At 41.5% G+C, this 18827-nt stretch overlaps 2 protein-coding genes across 2 annotated transcripts; one reads left to right on the top strand and one right to left on the bottom strand.

Annotated features, from left to right (window-relative positions):
• Position 1: 1 nt before the first annotated feature.
• Positions 2 to 7621, bottom strand: LOC310963237 (glycine--tRNA ligase). Its single transcript, XM_083935947.1, has 17 exons — positions 7491 to 7621; positions 6460 to 6561; positions 6193 to 6295; positions 5928 to 6069; positions 5739 to 5827; positions 4683 to 4756; positions 4427 to 4572; positions 4184 to 4333; positions 3942 to 4104; positions 3254 to 3418; positions 3066 to 3172; positions 1801 to 1947; positions 1625 to 1710; positions 1424 to 1533; positions 1246 to 1339; positions 611 to 801; positions 2 to 507 (listed from the first exon to the last, which is right to left on the bottom strand). Exons 1-17 carry the CDS (start codon positions 7533 to 7535, stop codon positions 394 to 396), a joined length of 2028 nt encoding a protein of 675 aa, XP_083792073.1. The 5' UTR covers positions 7536 to 7621; the 3' UTR covers positions 2 to 393.
• A 2544-nt stretch (positions 7622 to 10165) lies between these two features.
• Positions 10166 to 18448, top strand: LOC310963235 (glycine--tRNA ligase-like). The gene is made up of 17 exons (XM_083935945.1): positions 10166 to 10451; positions 10820 to 10921; positions 12291 to 12393; positions 12503 to 12644; positions 13318 to 13406; positions 14057 to 14133; positions 14231 to 14376; positions 14466 to 14615; positions 14698 to 14860; positions 15457 to 15621; positions 15705 to 15813; positions 15930 to 16074; positions 16174 to 16259; positions 16409 to 16518; positions 16838 to 16931; positions 17034 to 17224; positions 17950 to 18448. Exons 1-17 carry the CDS (start codon positions 10197 to 10199, stop codon positions 18073 to 18075), a joined length of 2253 nt encoding a protein of 750 aa, XP_083792071.1. The 5' UTR covers positions 10166 to 10196; the 3' UTR covers positions 18076 to 18448.
• Positions 18449 to 18827: the final 379 nt, after the last annotated feature.

Here is an 18827-nt window from a genome sequence, read left to right as displayed (position 1 = left end):
AGTATATTATTTATTATAAAAGGTTATTCAAAGCATACAGTATTAAAGAAAGAGGAAAGTCATGTGCATACCTGGCTGCGTCTTTGTTTTCTAGCTTTACAGTATCAGTGCTACACATTAATTGGGAGTTGTTCACAGAGTTGCCCAGGTGACGGTAATACTGCTGGAGAAAGGAGGCCTCCGAGGACTGTGTTAACCGCCCAGCATGTTTGTGACTAGTTAAGCTTCACATGTTGCTGTATACTTCAGTTTATTCAATATCTGTTCAGACCTTCAGATAACTACTTTCCTATATGTAGACATATCAAATATCAAAGGCCTAAAACTTTAAAAAGGTAAAAAGTTAACAAATACTGTGGTTCCTGTTCATAAAATTGAGGAGACCCAGTTTGACTACTCCTTCTTGCTGGTCTCTTGTCCTTCAAAGATGGGGTACTTTTTCTCCACCTCAGCCCACATCATGGTGCCGTTGGCCAGATCTCGAACCATCCCTGGCAACTGGGCGACCTGCAATATCATTTTGTATATTAGAACAAACGAAAATCTGCAAGTACGACACTGTACATGCCCTATATTTTGTTAATTAGAGCTGCGGTTATTGGATTGTTACCTCGGCCCTGATCTGCCTCATTGAGTCGCGGTCTCTCAGCGTGGCTGTGTGAGGCGTCTTGTTCACTGTGTCGAAGTCCACGGTGATGCCAAACGCCACCCCGATCTCGTCTGACCGGGCGTAACGCCTGCCGATCGATCCTGAAGAGTCGTCCACTTTGTGGGACACACCGTATTTGGTCATTGCCTCAGCTTAAGAGGAGAAAGAGGAAGAAAATTAAGGATAAACATCAGAAAGAAATTTACACTAAAAGAAAAAGTTTGAGGTTTTTGGATATGCGTTTGAGATAAGAGATTGGAGATCGACAGCACTCATTAAATATTTGTTAAATATGAAGCTACGGCTTGCAGCCAGTTAGCTTAGCTTAGCCAAAAACTCAAAGAAGTTACTGCTTCTGGTCAAGAAATAGTCTGGCAAATAACCAAATGTTAAGTGAGCTTCAGAGGTACTGGTAGACAGATTTTGTTATGGACAGAGCCAATATGATTCAAGTCTTTATGCTAACCTAAGCTAACAGCAAGAATGGTGTCGTTCTTCTCATCTAACTCCCGACATGAAAGCAAAATGAGTATTTTCCCAAAACTATTTCTTTAAACTTCACAATGCTGAAATGTGAAAGTTGGTATCACACTCACACAACTGCTGGACAAACGGTGTAAACTCCTGGTTTTGGCTCAAAGGAAGGATGGAACATTTGTATGGAGCTACAGTGGCAGGGAAGCTGAAATACTGGACAAGAAAAAGAAGTCATTTAAATTAAACACACACGTGATACTCACTCAGATCTCATTCTTTGTTTTGAAGCATTCTTACCGTCCTCTGTTCATCCCCCTGCCGGATGCGGAACGAGTGCTCGAAGATGGAGTACATGATTCTGCCGATGCCAAAGGACGGCTCGATTACATTGGGAACAATCTCCTCCACTGTTGGAAAATAGAGACGGCCGTTTTCCCACATGAACCAACTGACTGTTCTGCTCTGCAGCTCTGAGGCAAGTTTACTGTCGACTCTTACCGTGCACAGTCTTCTGGAACCTCTTCACACTGACCATGTCTTTGGTCACTTTAAATGCCATGCCTTTTGTCTCAATGCTGATCTCCCTATAGACATAAACATCACCAAATTAACTTGGAATGTAGATATGCATAAAAACATTGATGAATAAACTTTAATTGACTGTCCGGAAGTACCCTTTTGTATTGAGAAGCTTCTCTTGATCAGTGATGTAGCACTCGTCACAGGCAGCCAGGTACTCCAGAACCACCTTGGCGTTTTTCTTGTAGGCCGTTCCTATGGCTCCCTTATTGGGCTCAAACTGGACAACGTTTACCACTTTGTGTGAAGAAGTCAAGGTGTAAACCAGAGGAATCCAGCTTGAAAGCGAAATAAACACATGAAGGTCCAATAGCTTATAAATAGTTGCATTTCCACTATGGTCAGCTACCCTGAATGAGGCGGGTCTATCTCGCCAAAAACGCCCCTGATTTGCATGTGAGTCGCTTAGGGGGCCGATTGCTGATTGGATAACGCTAAGCAGGGTGTGACGTGTGGTAGTACAGACGCCACAAGAACACGGTGAAGTAGGGTAGACACTTTTATCCAGTGGTGTAGTAGAACACAGCACAGAAAATTATCTGTACATGCACTGGCGTGGCACTTTGCTGCATTCTCTCTCTCCCTCTCTCTCTCTCTCCCATTTACACAGACAACGTAACATTAGTACTGCAAGCGGAGTGACAGCCTGTCTGTCAACACACACTTTCACAAAATCTTTAAGGTGGAGTGTTTCTTTAAAGTTACTTGTACATGCGTTGACATTGTGAATGCCACCTTAAATTCAACTATTCTGTATTTCTCACTTTGGGGAAGTGGGGTGCAGCGCTGCATCACTGATCAGCTGATCACCAGCAATCTAAACCCATTCAGAGTGATACGTCACCTCCGGAGTGATGAAATGTTACAAAAAACAGTGTGTGTCCAGCACACACAAACATATAAACTCTCTCACACCGAACGGCCATTTTAGAGGGCGTGCCCTGAAACTTTCCCAGCGGCCACTTTATAGGGCTAGTGGAAACACGCCTAATGGAAGGTAAAAACAAACTGGCAGAAAAGGATCAAAAATAGTCAATAAACAAAATAAAAAATTCTCAAAAGCAAAAATCAAGAATGTATGAAAATGCAATTAAGTTCACCTGAAAATGTTTTCTCTGCAACATCCAAATGGCGAGACAATTAGCTGACATTGGCGACCTCTGCTGGTAGTATCAGAAAATACACTGGGGTAGACATTACATGCTACTAATGTCAATAACATGCCCCAAAATTGAGTGATTGTAGAACGCAGTCTATATTCTAATACTGTATATACATTTTAAAGCATACAAACACATGGTTTTAATTAGATTTTAGTGTAGTTCTAAGGCTTTTTTCCCTGGGAGAATCAAAGGATATGGGTTCTTTCAGGGACTTCTCAGCCACTAGAGCGACATTGGTGGCTCTGGCGTGACACGAGAGGTCATAGCAGGAGCGGTCAGCACATCCCACGATCTCAATCCAGCCCTGAGAGAGAAAACTTCCTTGACTGATGCACATCAACTTCTCAGTCTATAAGTATGTGTGAATAATTGAGAAACTATTTACATAGGAGGTTTTGGACTCAGCGTCCCAGCAGTCGCACGCGTAGTGAGCCATCTCATTCTCCATGTGCTGACGGAAGCGCACTTTATCTTTGGACAGCCCCGCTTTAATTAGATAAAGGTAGATTCTTCCAATGAAGTAACCCAACACTGAATTGTTGATCACTCCCTGTAGGAGAAGAGTTAATAGTTAACTGCACAATGTTTGATTTAATTTCAATCAATAATCCCATTAATCTATGCATACGACAATAACACATTATTTTATACCTATAATAATAATTATTATTATTATAATTATTATTACCACAATATTTGGTCCAATAGATGCACATTTTGAATATGATGCTAAATCAATTTGATTGACAGTTTATTAGAAAAAAAACCAATTACAAGCAGTATCTTAGTATTTATGGAGTGAATTTCAATTTAAATCCAACTTAATTTATTATAATATGTATTATAGTTTAGGTCATAAAAGTAAATTTTGCAGAAGAAAGACATTTCTATGAAACATGCTGTTACAATATTGAAATATCCCATATACTGTAGTCTTATGATGGGCTGTTTATAACAAATAAGCCTCTGTTTTCCTGCTAATTCATCCTGCATACATAACGTTAAATGAGGGTTTAAACATTTGTAAGTGACCAACAGTCACAACGTCAATAAGCCAATAAAATGATTCCCACCTGCTCCACAGCATCTCCCAGCCTCATGATATGTGCAGACTGGCCGCTGGTCTGGGCCTTGGAGGAGAATAACAGGATTTCCAAGTCGGCCACGTTGGAGAATTTGGGGTGAACCTTATCATTTGGATCCACAAAGTGCTCAATCTCAGCCATGGTGAACTCCCTGCAAGCAGGGGAAGTTTACAGTCACTGTATTGTCAGTATAATCTGCAGGCGAGCAAATAAAAGGAGGCTCTGACTACCTGACGCGAATCAGTCCAGAGCGAGGAGAGATCTCGTTCCTGAAGGAGTTCCCGATCTGGGCGGCACCGAAGGGCAGTTTACCCTGGTTAAACTCCAGTAAGCGTTTGAAGTTGAGGAACATTCCCTGAGCTGTTTCAGGCCTCAGGTAACTGCAAAGTTACACAATCATTTGACACCATTTTAATACAGCAAATGTTTGTTTTTCTCACTTTAGACAGATGATGCGTTTCAGCGATCAGTACCCAGGCGTGTTCCCCCCTGGTCCGATGGACGTCTGAAACATCAGGTTGAAGGAGACGGGGGGTGTGAGGTCATTTCCTGTAGAGGGAGACTTGACGTTGTACTTCACAAACAGGTCGCTGAGCTCCTGCTGCGTGTAGTTGTCCATCTAGAACAGAGAGCAAGCGATAAGAGGGTTGTTTTTCCCCAACCAGCAGGTGTCAGTTCATCCAACAACCTTAGGCTTTGCGTGCGTGTATGTGTTTGTCAAGCACCCACCTGAGTGATAACGTCCTCCATCTGGCTCACCTTCTCTGAGCATTTCTCATCAGCCATCAGTTTTTTTAGGTGAGCTAAGGAAACAAACATCACATCAGCTGTTACTTGTGCTGCAGCTTGTTTTTTTGTTGTTTTTTTTGCATATAGCCCAGCATGACAAAAGGAAGCACCCTGCTTACACAAACCGAAATACTGAAATATTTATTACCAGCAATAGTCTCAAATATTTAATTTTTTTGCACGCAACAAGTTTCCTATTGTCTTAATGTTGTTCTTCTGGAGTTCAGGTTCATTTTGGTAAATTTCCCTGTGCTTTTATTTTTGTGATTGTTTATCACCTTTTAAACTGATTGGTTATATTTTGGCTGTAATTCTAATTTATAACATACAAGTTTCATCTCATCTCATCTTCAGCCTCTTATCCGGGGTTGCGGGGGCAGCAGCTTTAGCAGGGGACCCCAAACTTCCCTTTCCCGGGCCACATTAACCAGCTCTAACTGGGGGATCCTGAGGCGTTCCCAGGCCAGTGTGGAGATATAATCTCTCCACCTGGTCCTGGGTCTTCCCCGAGGCCTCCTCCCAGCTGGACGTGCCTGGAACACCTCCCTAGGGAGGCGCCCAGGGGGCATCTTTATTATATGCCCAAGCCACCTCAACTGGCTGCTTTCAACGCAAAGGAGCAGCGGCTCTACTCCGAGTTCCTCACGGATGGCTGAACTTCTCCCCCTATCTCTACGGGAGACTCCAGTCCCCCTCCTGAGAAAACCCATTTCCGCCGCTTTTACCCGCGTCGTCCTTCTTTCGGTCATGACCCAGCTTTCATGACCACAGGTGAGGGTAGGAACGAAGATTGACCGGTAAATAGAATTTGCACATCTACTATCTGCTCTGAGAAACAATTTGGCCTACAGCTGATTCTTCTCTCAAGGGCTTATATCTGACACCTTGTTAGCAATGTAAGGAAACAATGGAAAGCTCAGGGGAGGACTGGACTGGGTGGGACTCATTTGAATCCTCTGAATGATGTAATATTTAACGGTGGTTGGACAATGTCACCTTTGAGGAGGTGATCGGCGCGGTAGCACTCTCCGGTCTTGGCATCTTTCACCATGTAGTCAGCGAATTTATCCACATGTCCTGATGTCCTGAAAAGAAGTTTTCAACTGGTTTTAGGAAAAATCTAACGCAAATGTTGTACTTCCAAGACAAATTGCCATACATGTTTTGGAGATTGTTGGCACCTACTTGAGGACGGGCTCAGGGGTCAGCATGGTGCAGTCGATCTCCAGGATCTGCTCCTCCTGGATGAAGTGCTGCCTCCACACCTGCAGGATGTTGTTCTTCAGGGCACAGCCCACGGGGCCGAAGTCGTACAGGCCACTCACACCTGAGAAACATCAGTGTCAGGGATTAGTCTGTACATTGAAATATTTTGGGTAATATATTCCCGTCTTTAACTCTCTGGGACTTCACTTCAAACGTTGCTGATTGGTTTTCCTTTCTACTTTACCTCCATAAATGGCAAAAGCCTGATCATAGAAGAATCTCCTCTTCAAGGTGTCCTCCATCTTTACTCTGTCCACCGTGTCATCTTTGGGCTGCAAAGCCAGCTCCTAGAAATGAGGATTTAAAAAATCGCAATTTGAATTGTATTATTTTTATAAACCAGAGCTACATGCAAAGTAAATACTCTGAAGTGAAAGAGTGTGAAACCAAAGGATGTCACACCTAACACCTTTCGGTTCCACTTTCCATTTGACACAGTCAGGAAACTGACCTTGGCTTCAAGAACCCTCTTCCGGGCTTTCAGCTCTGCCACAGCCCTGTTCAGCTCTTGTTCAGGGGCACCTTTTTCCTTCAACTTGTGCACCAAGTCACCCTGCAGCAAAACGGCACACATTTGACCTAACTCTCATTAAAAAAGACCACAGGGCGAAAAGAAAAGCACAGACCTTTTTTTTTTTTTTTTTTTTGCATTTCTTCTTTCTGTAATTATACTTAAAATTATTTTTACACCTATATTTCAAAAAATGAACAAATACATTGCTGTCATAGGGAACGTGTTTGTTTCTTTATTTGTAAAATCCATTTGTTATATGACAAAATCCACTATAGCTGTTAACTGTTTCTGCCATATACATCTTGTATACGCTTTCTCTATAATATCTGATTTCACTTTCCGTGAATTGTATTTGGCCTGCATTCATATCTCTACTTTATATATATATTTAACTGAGAGTTTAATGCTTACTGTTTATTGTTTTACTTTCTATATTGATTTAGCTAAGAGTTGATTGTATATTATTGATTATACGGTATTTTCTATACCTCCCTTGTGCTTTTTGTCAGTCTGTACATGGAGTGAAAGGAAGGGTGCGCCTCAAAGTTTAACTTTCACTTTTCACTTTCACTTACTACACCACGAGGCTCCTTTTTATATTACTACTATTTCTAGTCAACATGTACATGCGACCTCTGTTGCAACAATACTGCCGAGCAACGTGTACACTTTGCATTAAAGTTGCTTTACAGGTGATTTTTACTTTGACAGACTGTGAAACGTCACCCCCGCGGTCTGTTAACTGCTTGGACACGGCAACTAAAATCGTCGGCGTTATCTCTGTATGTAAAATGATCATTTCACGACCCACATATAGAAATAGTTCAGTATAGTTTCTGCACCATATATCTAACTGCACGACACAGCCGCTCTCAGTGTGGCGACGATCATGCACTTTAGTTTGCAGGGATGATCGAGTGTGTGTGTGTTGTGTTTCTGCAGGTGTGTGAGCTGGCAGCATATCTCACCTGTTCCCTCACAGCCGCTCTCAAAGGTGCCAGTGCTTCTTCCATGTCGACGCGTACAGGTATCAAACTTCTCCTTGCAGTCAGCTGTGGATCCGATCTTAGCTTCGACACTATTTCACTTTCCTCTTCAAGCAGTCTTTAAGCAGGGGAATAAGGGGAGGCGCCTGTTTATGTACAGTCTGACTGGGAAGTACGTGGTATTGTCTGAAACAAGGGCTTTCTATTGCATCAGCCAGGCAGCTCGGATACAACTTATACAGTATAGTCTGCCATAAAGACTAAAGTGAACACAGAATAGACTTTCCAGCCTTTCAATGGAGAGTGATATTTTATTATTCCTAATAATTTGGTGCATCTGGCATGGCCGAATAAACCCCCTGGGAGGCCCCGGGGCATAAATATGTTGTTGGTACCCCTTTGACACCCTGGTTCCCCCCACTCAGATTATGAATAGAGACCCAGTAATTTGGTTAGTTGATCAAACACAAATGCATATAGGACTATGCAACATGTCAATGTAGCAGTATGTTGTTGCACTATGTTGTGAACAGGACCTGGTACATCTCTGTAAAATCTGCTGCAGACAAAACAGAGACTTTTATTATATTTCTTATTGTTTCCACGTTTCTAATAATGGTCTGTCAACAGACTCAGTAAGTAGCAAGAGTAATGAGAGTAAACACTGATAGATGTAAGGTTTCTCAGTGATGTGCAAAGGGAGGTGGCGCCTCAACGTGCATGTTTAACTTTCACTTTAGTTTTCACACCACGAGGCTCTGTATAACTTCTAGTCAAAAACATTCAATATAAAATCTGTTGCAACAATGTTGTGACGTGTACATTTAGCATTAAAACGGTTACAACTGTACTGCATTTGCCCTTTTGGCCATTAACCAGTTGCCCACTTTGTCCAGTTGTCAGCCCAGCCTCGGCATTGGACAATAAGTCAGAATGTCCAAGTTTGGAAGGGGACGATGCAGTGATATATTAAAAAAAACTAACTAACAAAAATAACAGTAGCCAAGTGGGTGACGCTGCAACATTTGAGTTTTAGTTTCACTCTAGTTTTTTACGCCACAAGGCTCTGTAGCTGCAGTGATATATAGGCCTATTTAAAAAACAACCACTGGGTCAAATTTTGCTGCATTGATGTTATTTGGTGACCTTGTGCGGTACCAATCCTGCCCACTAATTTTGCAATAAAGTATTAGACCATCTGGCTAAAATGAAGTAGACTACTTTAGAGTTTTTATTTTGTTTACCTGTTATGCTTAAAAGTTATTTAAAGTTATATGGTTTCTCCAAAATGTCATTAACAGTTAATTTTCATCAGTCCCGATCAGAATGATGATGTTGTGTTTATAAGTTACAAAGTCAAAAGTCTGGTTTAGGGAAAATGACTAGATACTAAGTCAGAATTAAAAGGTCATGATGGAAATTCTTTCTTTTTGTTTCTTTTCTTGTTCTTTCTTTCCCTTTCAATAATATTTGTGTTCCCCTCGAGGAAAACCCCACCCATGGCCTTTAGAATAATGGCATAAAAGATGTATAGTAATTTCAAAATTATCAGAATCAGAATGAGATTTAAGTAGGTTTTCACACAAGGAATTTGCCTTGGTGTTTGATGAATACATTTAAAATGTTAAGAGAAAATAAAAAATAAAAGCAATATATAAAATGTATACAGTGTATAATTCATTTTGACAGATGAGATGGGGAGTCAAAAATGTGTCATTTAGTAGACAATCTATCTACTGCAGGTCCTTCATCCCAATAGCAGTCAGACGGTATAATGACATGGCATATTCCTGTGCAATAGGTTACGCATCATGTGCATATTGACAATAATTGTATACTTGAGCTGCCGTAGCATCAGTGAATTTCATTCTATTCTATCTGTCCTCCTAACATTTCATCTACTTATTTATTTTTGTCAGAAATAGGCTTCCATATAATTGTGACTCAGCGTGGTGGACTATAGAAATACAAATGTAATATCTACAATTTAATTTGATTTAATTTTAATTTTACTGCTGTTTAATTAATGTATTTGTATTTAAATGTTTCTGCTGTTGATTAATTCAATTTTATTTAAATGTTACTGCTGTTTAATTATAATTTAATTTAAATGTTACTGCTGTTTAATTTAATTCAAATGTTACTGCTGTTTAATTTAATTTAATTCTAATGTTATTGTTGTTTAATTGAATTTAAATTAAATGTTACTGATGTTTAATTAAATTTAATTAAAATGTTACTGCTGTTTAATTTAATTTAATTCAAATGTTACTGCTGTTTAATTTAATTTAATTCAAATGTTACTGCTGTTTAATTTAACTTAATTCAAATGTTACTGCTGTTTAATTTAATTTAATTCTAATGTTACTGTTGTTTAATTTAATTTAATTTAAATGTTACTGATGTTTAATTGAATTAAAATAAAATGTTACTGCTGTTTAATTTAATTTAATTCTAATGTTGCTGCTGTAATTTAATTTAATTTAATCGAATCTGATTTAATGTAATGCAAATGTTAGTGCTGTTATTTAATTGAACTTTATTTTATTTTATTTAAATGTGAGTGCTCTTGACGAATCTGCCGTGAGTGTGCCGGTGGTGGTGGTGGTGAAAGTGCTCTACCGGAGCGGCAGCTGCGTTTACGTGTGCGCAGAGATTTCATCATCTCTTCTCTCGGTGCGGCGGTCCATGCTTCGTAGCGCAACATCAGCACTGCTGAGGACCAGCACTGACATTTCCGCATTCTGCTGCCCGGTGTCCACGGTCCGGTTCGTTCGGCAGTCGCTCCGCTACCCGCCCGGACAAAAGAGGCCGTTTTCCACGTCGGCCCGCTTGTGTACGAAGAGAAAGAAAAGCCTGTGGCTGCACCTGGCGGAAGGACAAACCATGGACGGCAACATTGAAACAATTCTCGCCCCTTTGAGGCTCGCAGTCAAAGAACAGGTTGGTATCTTTAAACGCTCTGCTGATATGGACTCTGTTTGTCGAGGAACAAGTATGTTTGTGTTGCCTGTGACCGGCTGCTTACGAAGCTGTCAATGAGAGAGGACAGCCATTGCTTGCTGGCTAACAGCTAACAGCTAACAGGCAGTCATCATGTCTGCGCCCTTTGCCACGTTTCAGTGAGCTGCTGCAGACATTTGAGTGCAGGGTGGGGTTAAGAGAAAAGGGCTATGTTAACGCTGAAAATCTCTGAAAAGTTTGTTTTTTGTAAACATGCCCAGACTCGAGTTGAAGCGCGGTTGCAGCCGGCTCAGGGTTGTTTTTCTGTGTGCCAGTCTTAACCTGTGTGCGCCACCGCTGTTGTTTAGGGGGACCTTGTGCGCCAAATGAAACAGGATGGAGTCCCTGATGTGGATGTCACTAAAGCCGTGGCTGAACTCAAAGCAAGGAAGAGAACTCTGGAGGCCAAGGTGAGTGCACTTTAACTGTGAATGCAACTACATTTGATTCAGCGAATCAAAAACCTTCTGTAAATTATTTTCCAAGCCTTACATAATTTGTGGAGGGGCAAATAAATGAGTAATAAGATTGTGGATGCATATTTACCGTCACACCTGTCAGCTCAGTCTTTAATAACCAGGCTGTGCTGCAAGTATTGATGTACAACTTCCATTAAAACTGGGATTGTCACCATGTTGAAAGGCGTGTTGGCTGGGAATGCTGGCTCCAGGTGCAGGTGTTTGACATCATGGCGGATTTCATTGGAGAATGTCTTCAGTTTGGATGTTACGCGTCTGATATCAGACATGCAATTTATTCAGAAATAAATGATGTGTAACAAAATAAGCTTTCAACCACATCTCACTGTCTTCAGAAAACTATCACAACCTGTGTAAGACCGCCTCGAATTGTGTGATTAAAGTGCCAAACACAATGGCAGCAAATCATTATTTTAATTACCAGTGAATCTTTCAATGTTTCGTGATTCATCGATTGATCTGTTGTTCAATAAAATGTCAGAAAACAGGGGAAAATGTCCATCCCAGTTGCTCAAAAACTAAGGTGCTATCTCCAAATGTCTCATTGTGTTCAAAACAAAAAGATATCCAGTTTTAATTTGATATAAAACAGAGAAAAGCAGGAAATGGGGCATATTAAGAGGCAGAAAAGTGCATTTCTGACATTTTTGCGTGGAAAAATGGCAAATGAATCTACAGCTAATCAATTATTAAAATAAAATGGTACCTGATCCAGCTCCATTTGCCAAGAGAAAACTGTGAGATACGGTTGAAAACTCCAAAAGCTACTATAGCTGTATATGATTTGTCCCAAAGATCAAGAGTGCATTCTCATGCTCAGATAATCCAAAATTTGTCCTGGTCATCTAACTCCACTCCTTAAACTCAGACTGCTTTATGACCGGCCCTGGCTGTAGAGCTTTGATCCACTGATGCAAATGTGTTTTTGTCATAAGAATTCAACCAAAAGTCCTTACCTATGATGTCATGTCTTGTATGGGTGTTTAAACTGTTTCTGGTAATTGTTTAAGTATATTTAATGAGGATAATGTAAAAAAATTCTGCCTGGTGGTTCCCACAGTCAGCTCCAAATGCTGAACTGTGGGTTTTTGTAAACAGGCGCATATTAATGCTGCGATTTTATGCATGGAAGCTGCAGCTATAGCAGCCTTCCATAGCCCGGTTGCAGATACATTGATTGAAATTGAACATTTATCATAACATGTCTCGAAGTCAGCTGTTTACTGTTTTTTTCCCTCGGACATCAGGACAAATTTGCAGACTCGAGTCAAGAATGGTGTGAATCTAATTATCTTTGCAGGAACTGTCCCTACAACCCAAAGATGACATTGTTGACAGAACCAAGATGGAGGACACACTCAAGAGGCGATTCTTCTACGACCAGGCCTTTGCCATCTATGGAGGTACGGCCTGTAAAATATAATGTTGAGAAGATTAATATTCTAGTTGAGACGTAACTCGCCGTACACCTAGTCTTTAAGCGTTCTGTTACCATGCAGTAATGCTCCCCAGGTGTGAGCGGCCTGTACGACTTCGGCCCTGTGGGCTGTGCCCTGAAGAACAACATCCTGCAGGCCTGGAGGCAGCACTTCATCCAGGAGGAGCAGATCCTGGAGATCGACTGCACCATGCTGACCCCCGAACCTGTTCTCAAGTAGGTGTCTTTTTAATGCTTTCATTTACTATCGTGTAATGTCTTCTATTGGTGTTAAACAGTGTTTTGTTGTTTGCTTATGTTTATGTAATTGATGATTATGTTGGAAGTCGCTGCCTCGTGGTTCCTGCGGTCAGCTGAAGTGCTGAACTGTGGGTTTTTGTAAACAGGCACATATTGATTCTGCGATTTTATGCATGGAAGCTGCAGCTTTAGCAGCCTTCCATAGCCCGGTTGCAGATACATTGTTTGGATTGAAATGGGGATGCATGGCTGTGAAATTCTGGGCCGATACTGATGTTTAAAATAACAATATTGCTGGTGTTGGTGGTGCATTTGTTTGTCATTTATTTCCCCTTCTGTGGGCAACAAAGAAATCTCTATTAAAAAATCCTACAAATTTATATTAAATATTTATAAATATAACAACCTTTTAATATAACCTTCTTTTAAATTAAAAAAACAATCTTTAAAACCTTATGGCACAACATTTAGCCAGTTTATAATTGATCCAACACAGCAGATAAACATTGGCCACTGCCATCGGTGAATGTCCTCTATTAGCCGAAGGCGGTCAACAAACCAAATATCGACTGATACCTTTGTTTACCGCTAAAATTGGTGCATCCCCAGATGGAATTGATTCAGGTGTTTTGTCTGTTCCCTTATTTAGGACATCAGGACATGTGGACAAATTTGCTGACTACATGGTGAAAGATGTCAAGAATGGTGAATGCTTCAGGGCTGACCACCTTCTAAAGGGTAAGCATTTTGTGCATCTCCCTGTGTGTCTTGAGTAAACGAAAAGACTCTTTCACTATAGTGTAAACACAAGATTAGTCATCCTAAAAACAACCCCAGCAGAGGTCTTTGTAAGTTTTTCATATGTATAAGTCATAGGATACCTCAGAGGGTGAGAGGGGCACAAACTTGTGTTGCCAGTGGCTGATGCTGGTTAGCCGAGCTCTGAGTATCACTGTTGCGCCTGAAGGAGACTGGAAGTGGCTGGATCAGCAGAAATCACACGGGGCTTTCATAGTAATGCAAGCGTCTAAGTTAGAGACTGGAACTGTGCCAAAATGCTCGCAAGAAAAAAGAGCTATTGGAAGAACATGTCAGTTCCTGCAAGACTGGGAGGCTAATTGGCTCAGATGACAAACTGAAATGTTATGTAATGAAAATACTGTATGTCCAATCATGTTATGTATTATCAGAGATATGTCGAGTGACCCGTAACGTCTCAAACATACTCTGAAATAATGCATGCCAATAGTTTTGGGCAAATTTCCATACTGAGGGTGAAATCAAATTAAGGTTAATTTCTTTTTATTTGAGTTTTTTAAATCTGTGTCTGGTAATTATTATCACAGCTGTTTGTGAAAGCATTGTTTTCATGTTTCTGTGTCCTAAAGCCCACCTCCAGAAGCTAATGTCTGATAAGAAGTGCACAGCCGAGAAGAAGGCCGAGATGGAGGAAGTCACCACTCAGGTCTGTTAACGGAGACAGAAATGCTCTCTTGAGGGATTATGTAGAAAAGCTGTTTCTGTTTTTTTAAATGACCACTGACTCAAAATCTTATTTTTAGATGGACAACTACACACAGCAAGAGCTGACCGACCTCTTCGTGAAATACAACGTCAAGTCACCCACCACAGGAAATGACCTCTCACCTCCCGTCTCCTTCAACCTGATGTTTCAGACGTCCATCGGACCAGGGGGCAACACACCGGGGTAAAATTAAACTTTATACTGATGAGAATCTTCCAATTGCTTGTTGCATTTGTTTCGTCGTTGAGCAGTTGTTTTGATCTACATCGCAGCTATCTGAGGCCGGAAACTGCTCAGGGAATCTTCCTCAACTTCAAGCGTCTGTTGGAGTTTAACCAGGGAAAACTGCCCTTCGCTGCTGCTCAAATAGGAAACTCCTTCAGGAACGAAATCTCTCCTCGCTCTGGACTCATTCGTGTTAGGTGAGAGATCCACCGTGTCACCTGTTGTTCTCCCAAGCAGCTCAACTTATGACATTAAACGGTGATATACATTTCCACACAGAGAGTTCACCATGGCTGAGATTGAGCACTTTGTGGATCCAAATGAGAAGGTTCACCCCAAATTCTCCAACGTAGCCGACCTGGATATCACGTTATACTCCTCCAAGGCCCAGACCAGCGGCCAGTCTGCACATATCATGAGGCTGGGAGACGCTGTGGAGCAGGTGGGATCGCTAGATAAAAAAACGCTCTGATGGATAAACTATTAGAGATCACTCTGTGCTTTCAGAAGGAAACTTTTGATAAATATCATTTGAAGATATATGGATATGTAATGCAGCATGTAGACATATTAATCAGTTTATTTCACTCAGTAACATAAGCTCAGAAAGTTCCTTCTTAAAGCAATTCTTACCTTTCTTGCATGTCTCACACCGCTTCCCTTCAAAGTCCCACCGTGTTCCCCCTGCCAGAGCTCTCTGGTCTGAGACAAATGCTGCGTTCAAGTGCCATTGGAAGTCTGAAGTTTCAGATCTTCAATGAGGCAAAGGCACTGGAATGCCAGTGAAAGTGGAACCTCCTACTAGCAACTTCGGGGGAGATCGGCATACCCCAATTCACTAGTAGGAGATTTACTTTGACAGGCATTTCGGTGCACTTGGCCCAGTTGGAGGTCTGAAACTTCGGACATTCCATGGCCCTGGAAAGCAGCATGAACGGCATCATTGAAACGGTTGACAGGCAGCAAGCTCGACTAATTATTTTATTATATTTAAGAGGACAAGATCCAGCTCTCACTCATTTTTCTGTGTCATTTAAGGGAGTGATCAATAACTCCGTCCTGGGATACTTCATCGGGAGGATCTACCTCTACCTTACTAAAGTCGGTATCGCCAAAGACAAGCTGCGTTTCCGTCAGCACATGGACAACGAGATGGCTCACTACGCCTGTGACTGCTGGGACGCTGAAGCCAAAACCTCCTTTGTACGTTCCATTGCAGTGTTTCCTTACAGCTCAGCTGGGAGTCCACATACTTTTTACTCAAAGTAAATGTTTGTCTCTTGCAGGGCTGGGTTGAAATCGTGGGCTGTGCTGACCGGTCTTGCTTCGATCTGCAATGCCACGCGCGAGCTACCAAGGTCCCCCTGGTTGCTGAGAAGCCTTTAAAAGAACCCATATCCTTAAACTCAGGCAGCTCTGATCACTGCAAAAGGAAATCTTCACTCCGTCAAACAACAAAGCACATTTAAAGCACCCAGATGTCTTGTTGTTCTCCTTAACTTCTCCACACAAAGTTGTAAATGTCGTCCAGTTCGAGCCCAGCAAAGGAGCCATTGGGAAGGCGTATAAGAAGGATGCTAAGATCGCCATGGAGTATCTGTCTCTGTGTGACGAGTGCTTCATTACAGAACAGGAGCAGCTGCTCAATGAGACTGGGTGAGTGCCATTAACAGCAGTCATACAGTATGTATAGCTGATGAAAAGTTGTGGTTTTGTTGTTTGCAGCACAGTCAGTGTGTTATTTTTACTCCACAGAGAGTTCACCATCGAGTCAGAAGGAAAGTCCTTCAAACTCACAAAGGACATGGTCAGTGTGAAGCGATTCCAGAAGACTCTGCATGGTGAGCTTTATTTGCTTATTTAGTTTTTTTATGTTGCATTTCATGTGTTTTTGTCTTTAACATCCTGGGACATTAGAAATAGATCCTATCATATGAATATTATGTTGAATACTTGACGCGACGACTTTTATAACCTTTTCTGTCCACAGTGGAGGAAGTTGTTCCTAATGTAATTGAGCCCTCCTTTGGCATCGGTAGGATCATGTACACCATCTTTGAGCACACATTCCATGTCAGAGAAGGTGATGAACAAAGAACGGTAAGTCGATAGTTTGGATCAACAAACATGGGTGATGTTTCCTATGAAAGAAAACATTATTTCTGCCTAAAATGCCTTCCAGCATAGTTGAATATGCTCTGACGTAGAGTGCTGTCTTGTGTTTCTACTGTTTATTTACATCCTTGCTATTCATTTAACCAGACCTACCATATGTTAGATTTGAGATTGAACAAGGTTTTCTCTGTTTAACATTGAATACATGTTGCAAAGCAACAGCTGGCAAAAATAACCGTTTGATTGTGTTTGGGATTGAACTTGTTTCCTTCATTACTGCAATGTCTGTTTTCCTTTTCTTCAGTACTTCAGCTTCCCTGCTACTGTAGCTCCGTACAAATGTTCCGTCCTGCCTCTAAGTCAAAACCAGGAATTCATGCCCTTTGTGAAGGAATTATGTAAGTGCCCACATAATGATAACGTATATGTTCCATTTCTGTCTGTGAGGAGGGAAAACTGCACATACTAACTCTCTTTCTCTCTCTTTCTCTCCCTCTCAGCTGAGGCGATGACCAAAAACTCTGTGTCTCACAAAGTGGACGACTCTGCAGGATCCATTGGCAGGCGCTACGCCAGGACAGATGAGATTGGGGTGGCGTTCGGCATCACCATAGACTTCGACACAGTGAACAAGACGCCTCACACAGCCACGCTGAGAGACCGCGACTCAATGAGGCAGATCAGAGCCGAGGTACAGAACAAATTCCCTTGTCTGTCTGTTTGTTTTTCACTTTCTACGTCAGATGCTCTTTGTGGCTCTTCACTATGGGCTGTCACTATGCATAAACTCACTTTTGGGGGTTAACTGTGTGCACACTTGATCTTCTGCAGTGTTCGTCAGCCATGTTTTTCAGCAGTCTGTTTCTTGCACATCTAATTGCACAGATGCACTTAAATCAATACAGCTGTCTACACAGCTGCTCACAGTTCACTTGGGATTTTTGCACAAAACCACAACCTGAATCATCTTTCCAGGTTTCGGATTCCTTCTGTTCTTTTTAAGTGTGTGTGACTACAGTCAGTGTATTGGGATAAGAACAAACATTGTGGCTACTGGTGTACATGTGTACATACGGTGCACTGTGCCGTGACTTTTTTTTCTCTGTCTGTATGGTGGTAACAAATTTGCGTCAGTTAGTGTCAAATGAAGAAGCACTACACAATGTAATGCTTGTTTGTTGCCCCTTAAGGCCTGCATGTTTTTTGCCCCTTAAGGCCTGTGTGTTTGTGTATATTACCTCTCCTTTAAGGATAATTTGGCTTATTCATACATTTTCCCATCTTGACTGTTATTCTGTGGAAAATTAATAGCATTTCTTTTAAACAAGCTTGACTTTACTCTTCAGAAAAAGAGTTCATTAAACACAGCAGTGTTTTAGCATTTAACACGATCTAAATATCTTTTACTGTCCTCAGGTCAGCGAGTTGCCTGTGATTGTTCGAGATTTGGCCAACGGCGCATTGACCTGGGCAGAAGTGGAGAGTAAGTACCCCATCTTTGAAGGACAGGAGACCAGCAAGAAGGACACAGCCGAAGAGTAAAGCTCACTCGTCTGTCAGTCACTCATGAAAATCCACGGACTTGTTGCATATGCATCACCAGGAGGAATATTGCAACTTTCTAGTGATAACCTGCAGTGGTGCACTGAGCCCTCCTTGTGTTCTCTGCCACTTCAAACAATAAAAAGTCATGTATTCATCATATCTAACAGTTGTGGAACGCTTGCACAGGAGTGTTGTTTCTCCGATGAGCAACATTTCGTCCATGTTATGAACATTTCAATGTGTTTTAAAAGGGAGAAAATGTAACAAGGTTGTTGTCATCAGGGGAAGGAGGCTTCCACCATTCCAGTTTTCAGGTAGATTGGATTGAGATATTTAACAATTTCAATAAAAACAACCAGCACTTACTGGACACCGGCACACAACTGTAATGTTTTCTATCAAGTGTGTGTAGTGGAAACGTTTCTAGACTGGTCAGGATTACGGTTTCCACTGGTTCTTTTGCTACACAGCGAGAAATCTTCTTTGGAACCGAACTTCTTGAGACCTTGATGCAAGCACAAGCCTTTATTTACTGGGTATACCGCAGGGCGTCATCCGCTAACATGTGCACAGGCAATGTTAGGTTATGGCGCACAGAATACAGGAACAGGGCGTTTATATAGGATTCTAATACATTGGTGATCATGTGGAGTACACTTCAGATGTTCATGCGTTGTCAACATAACACCTTAAAGAGGAACTATGCTAGCAGACGTCTAGCTGAATAGGCCGTCTCTGCATGTGCTTTC

This window comes from Echiichthys vipera, assembly GCF_963691815.1.
Source record: "Echiichthys vipera genome assembly, chromosome: 21".
Lineage (NCBI taxonomy): Eukaryota > Metazoa > Chordata > Actinopteri > Perciformes > Trachinidae > Echiichthys > Echiichthys vipera.
The sequence above is the reverse complement of the archived record's forward strand: the minus strand, read 5'-3'. Positions and strand labels throughout refer to the sequence as shown.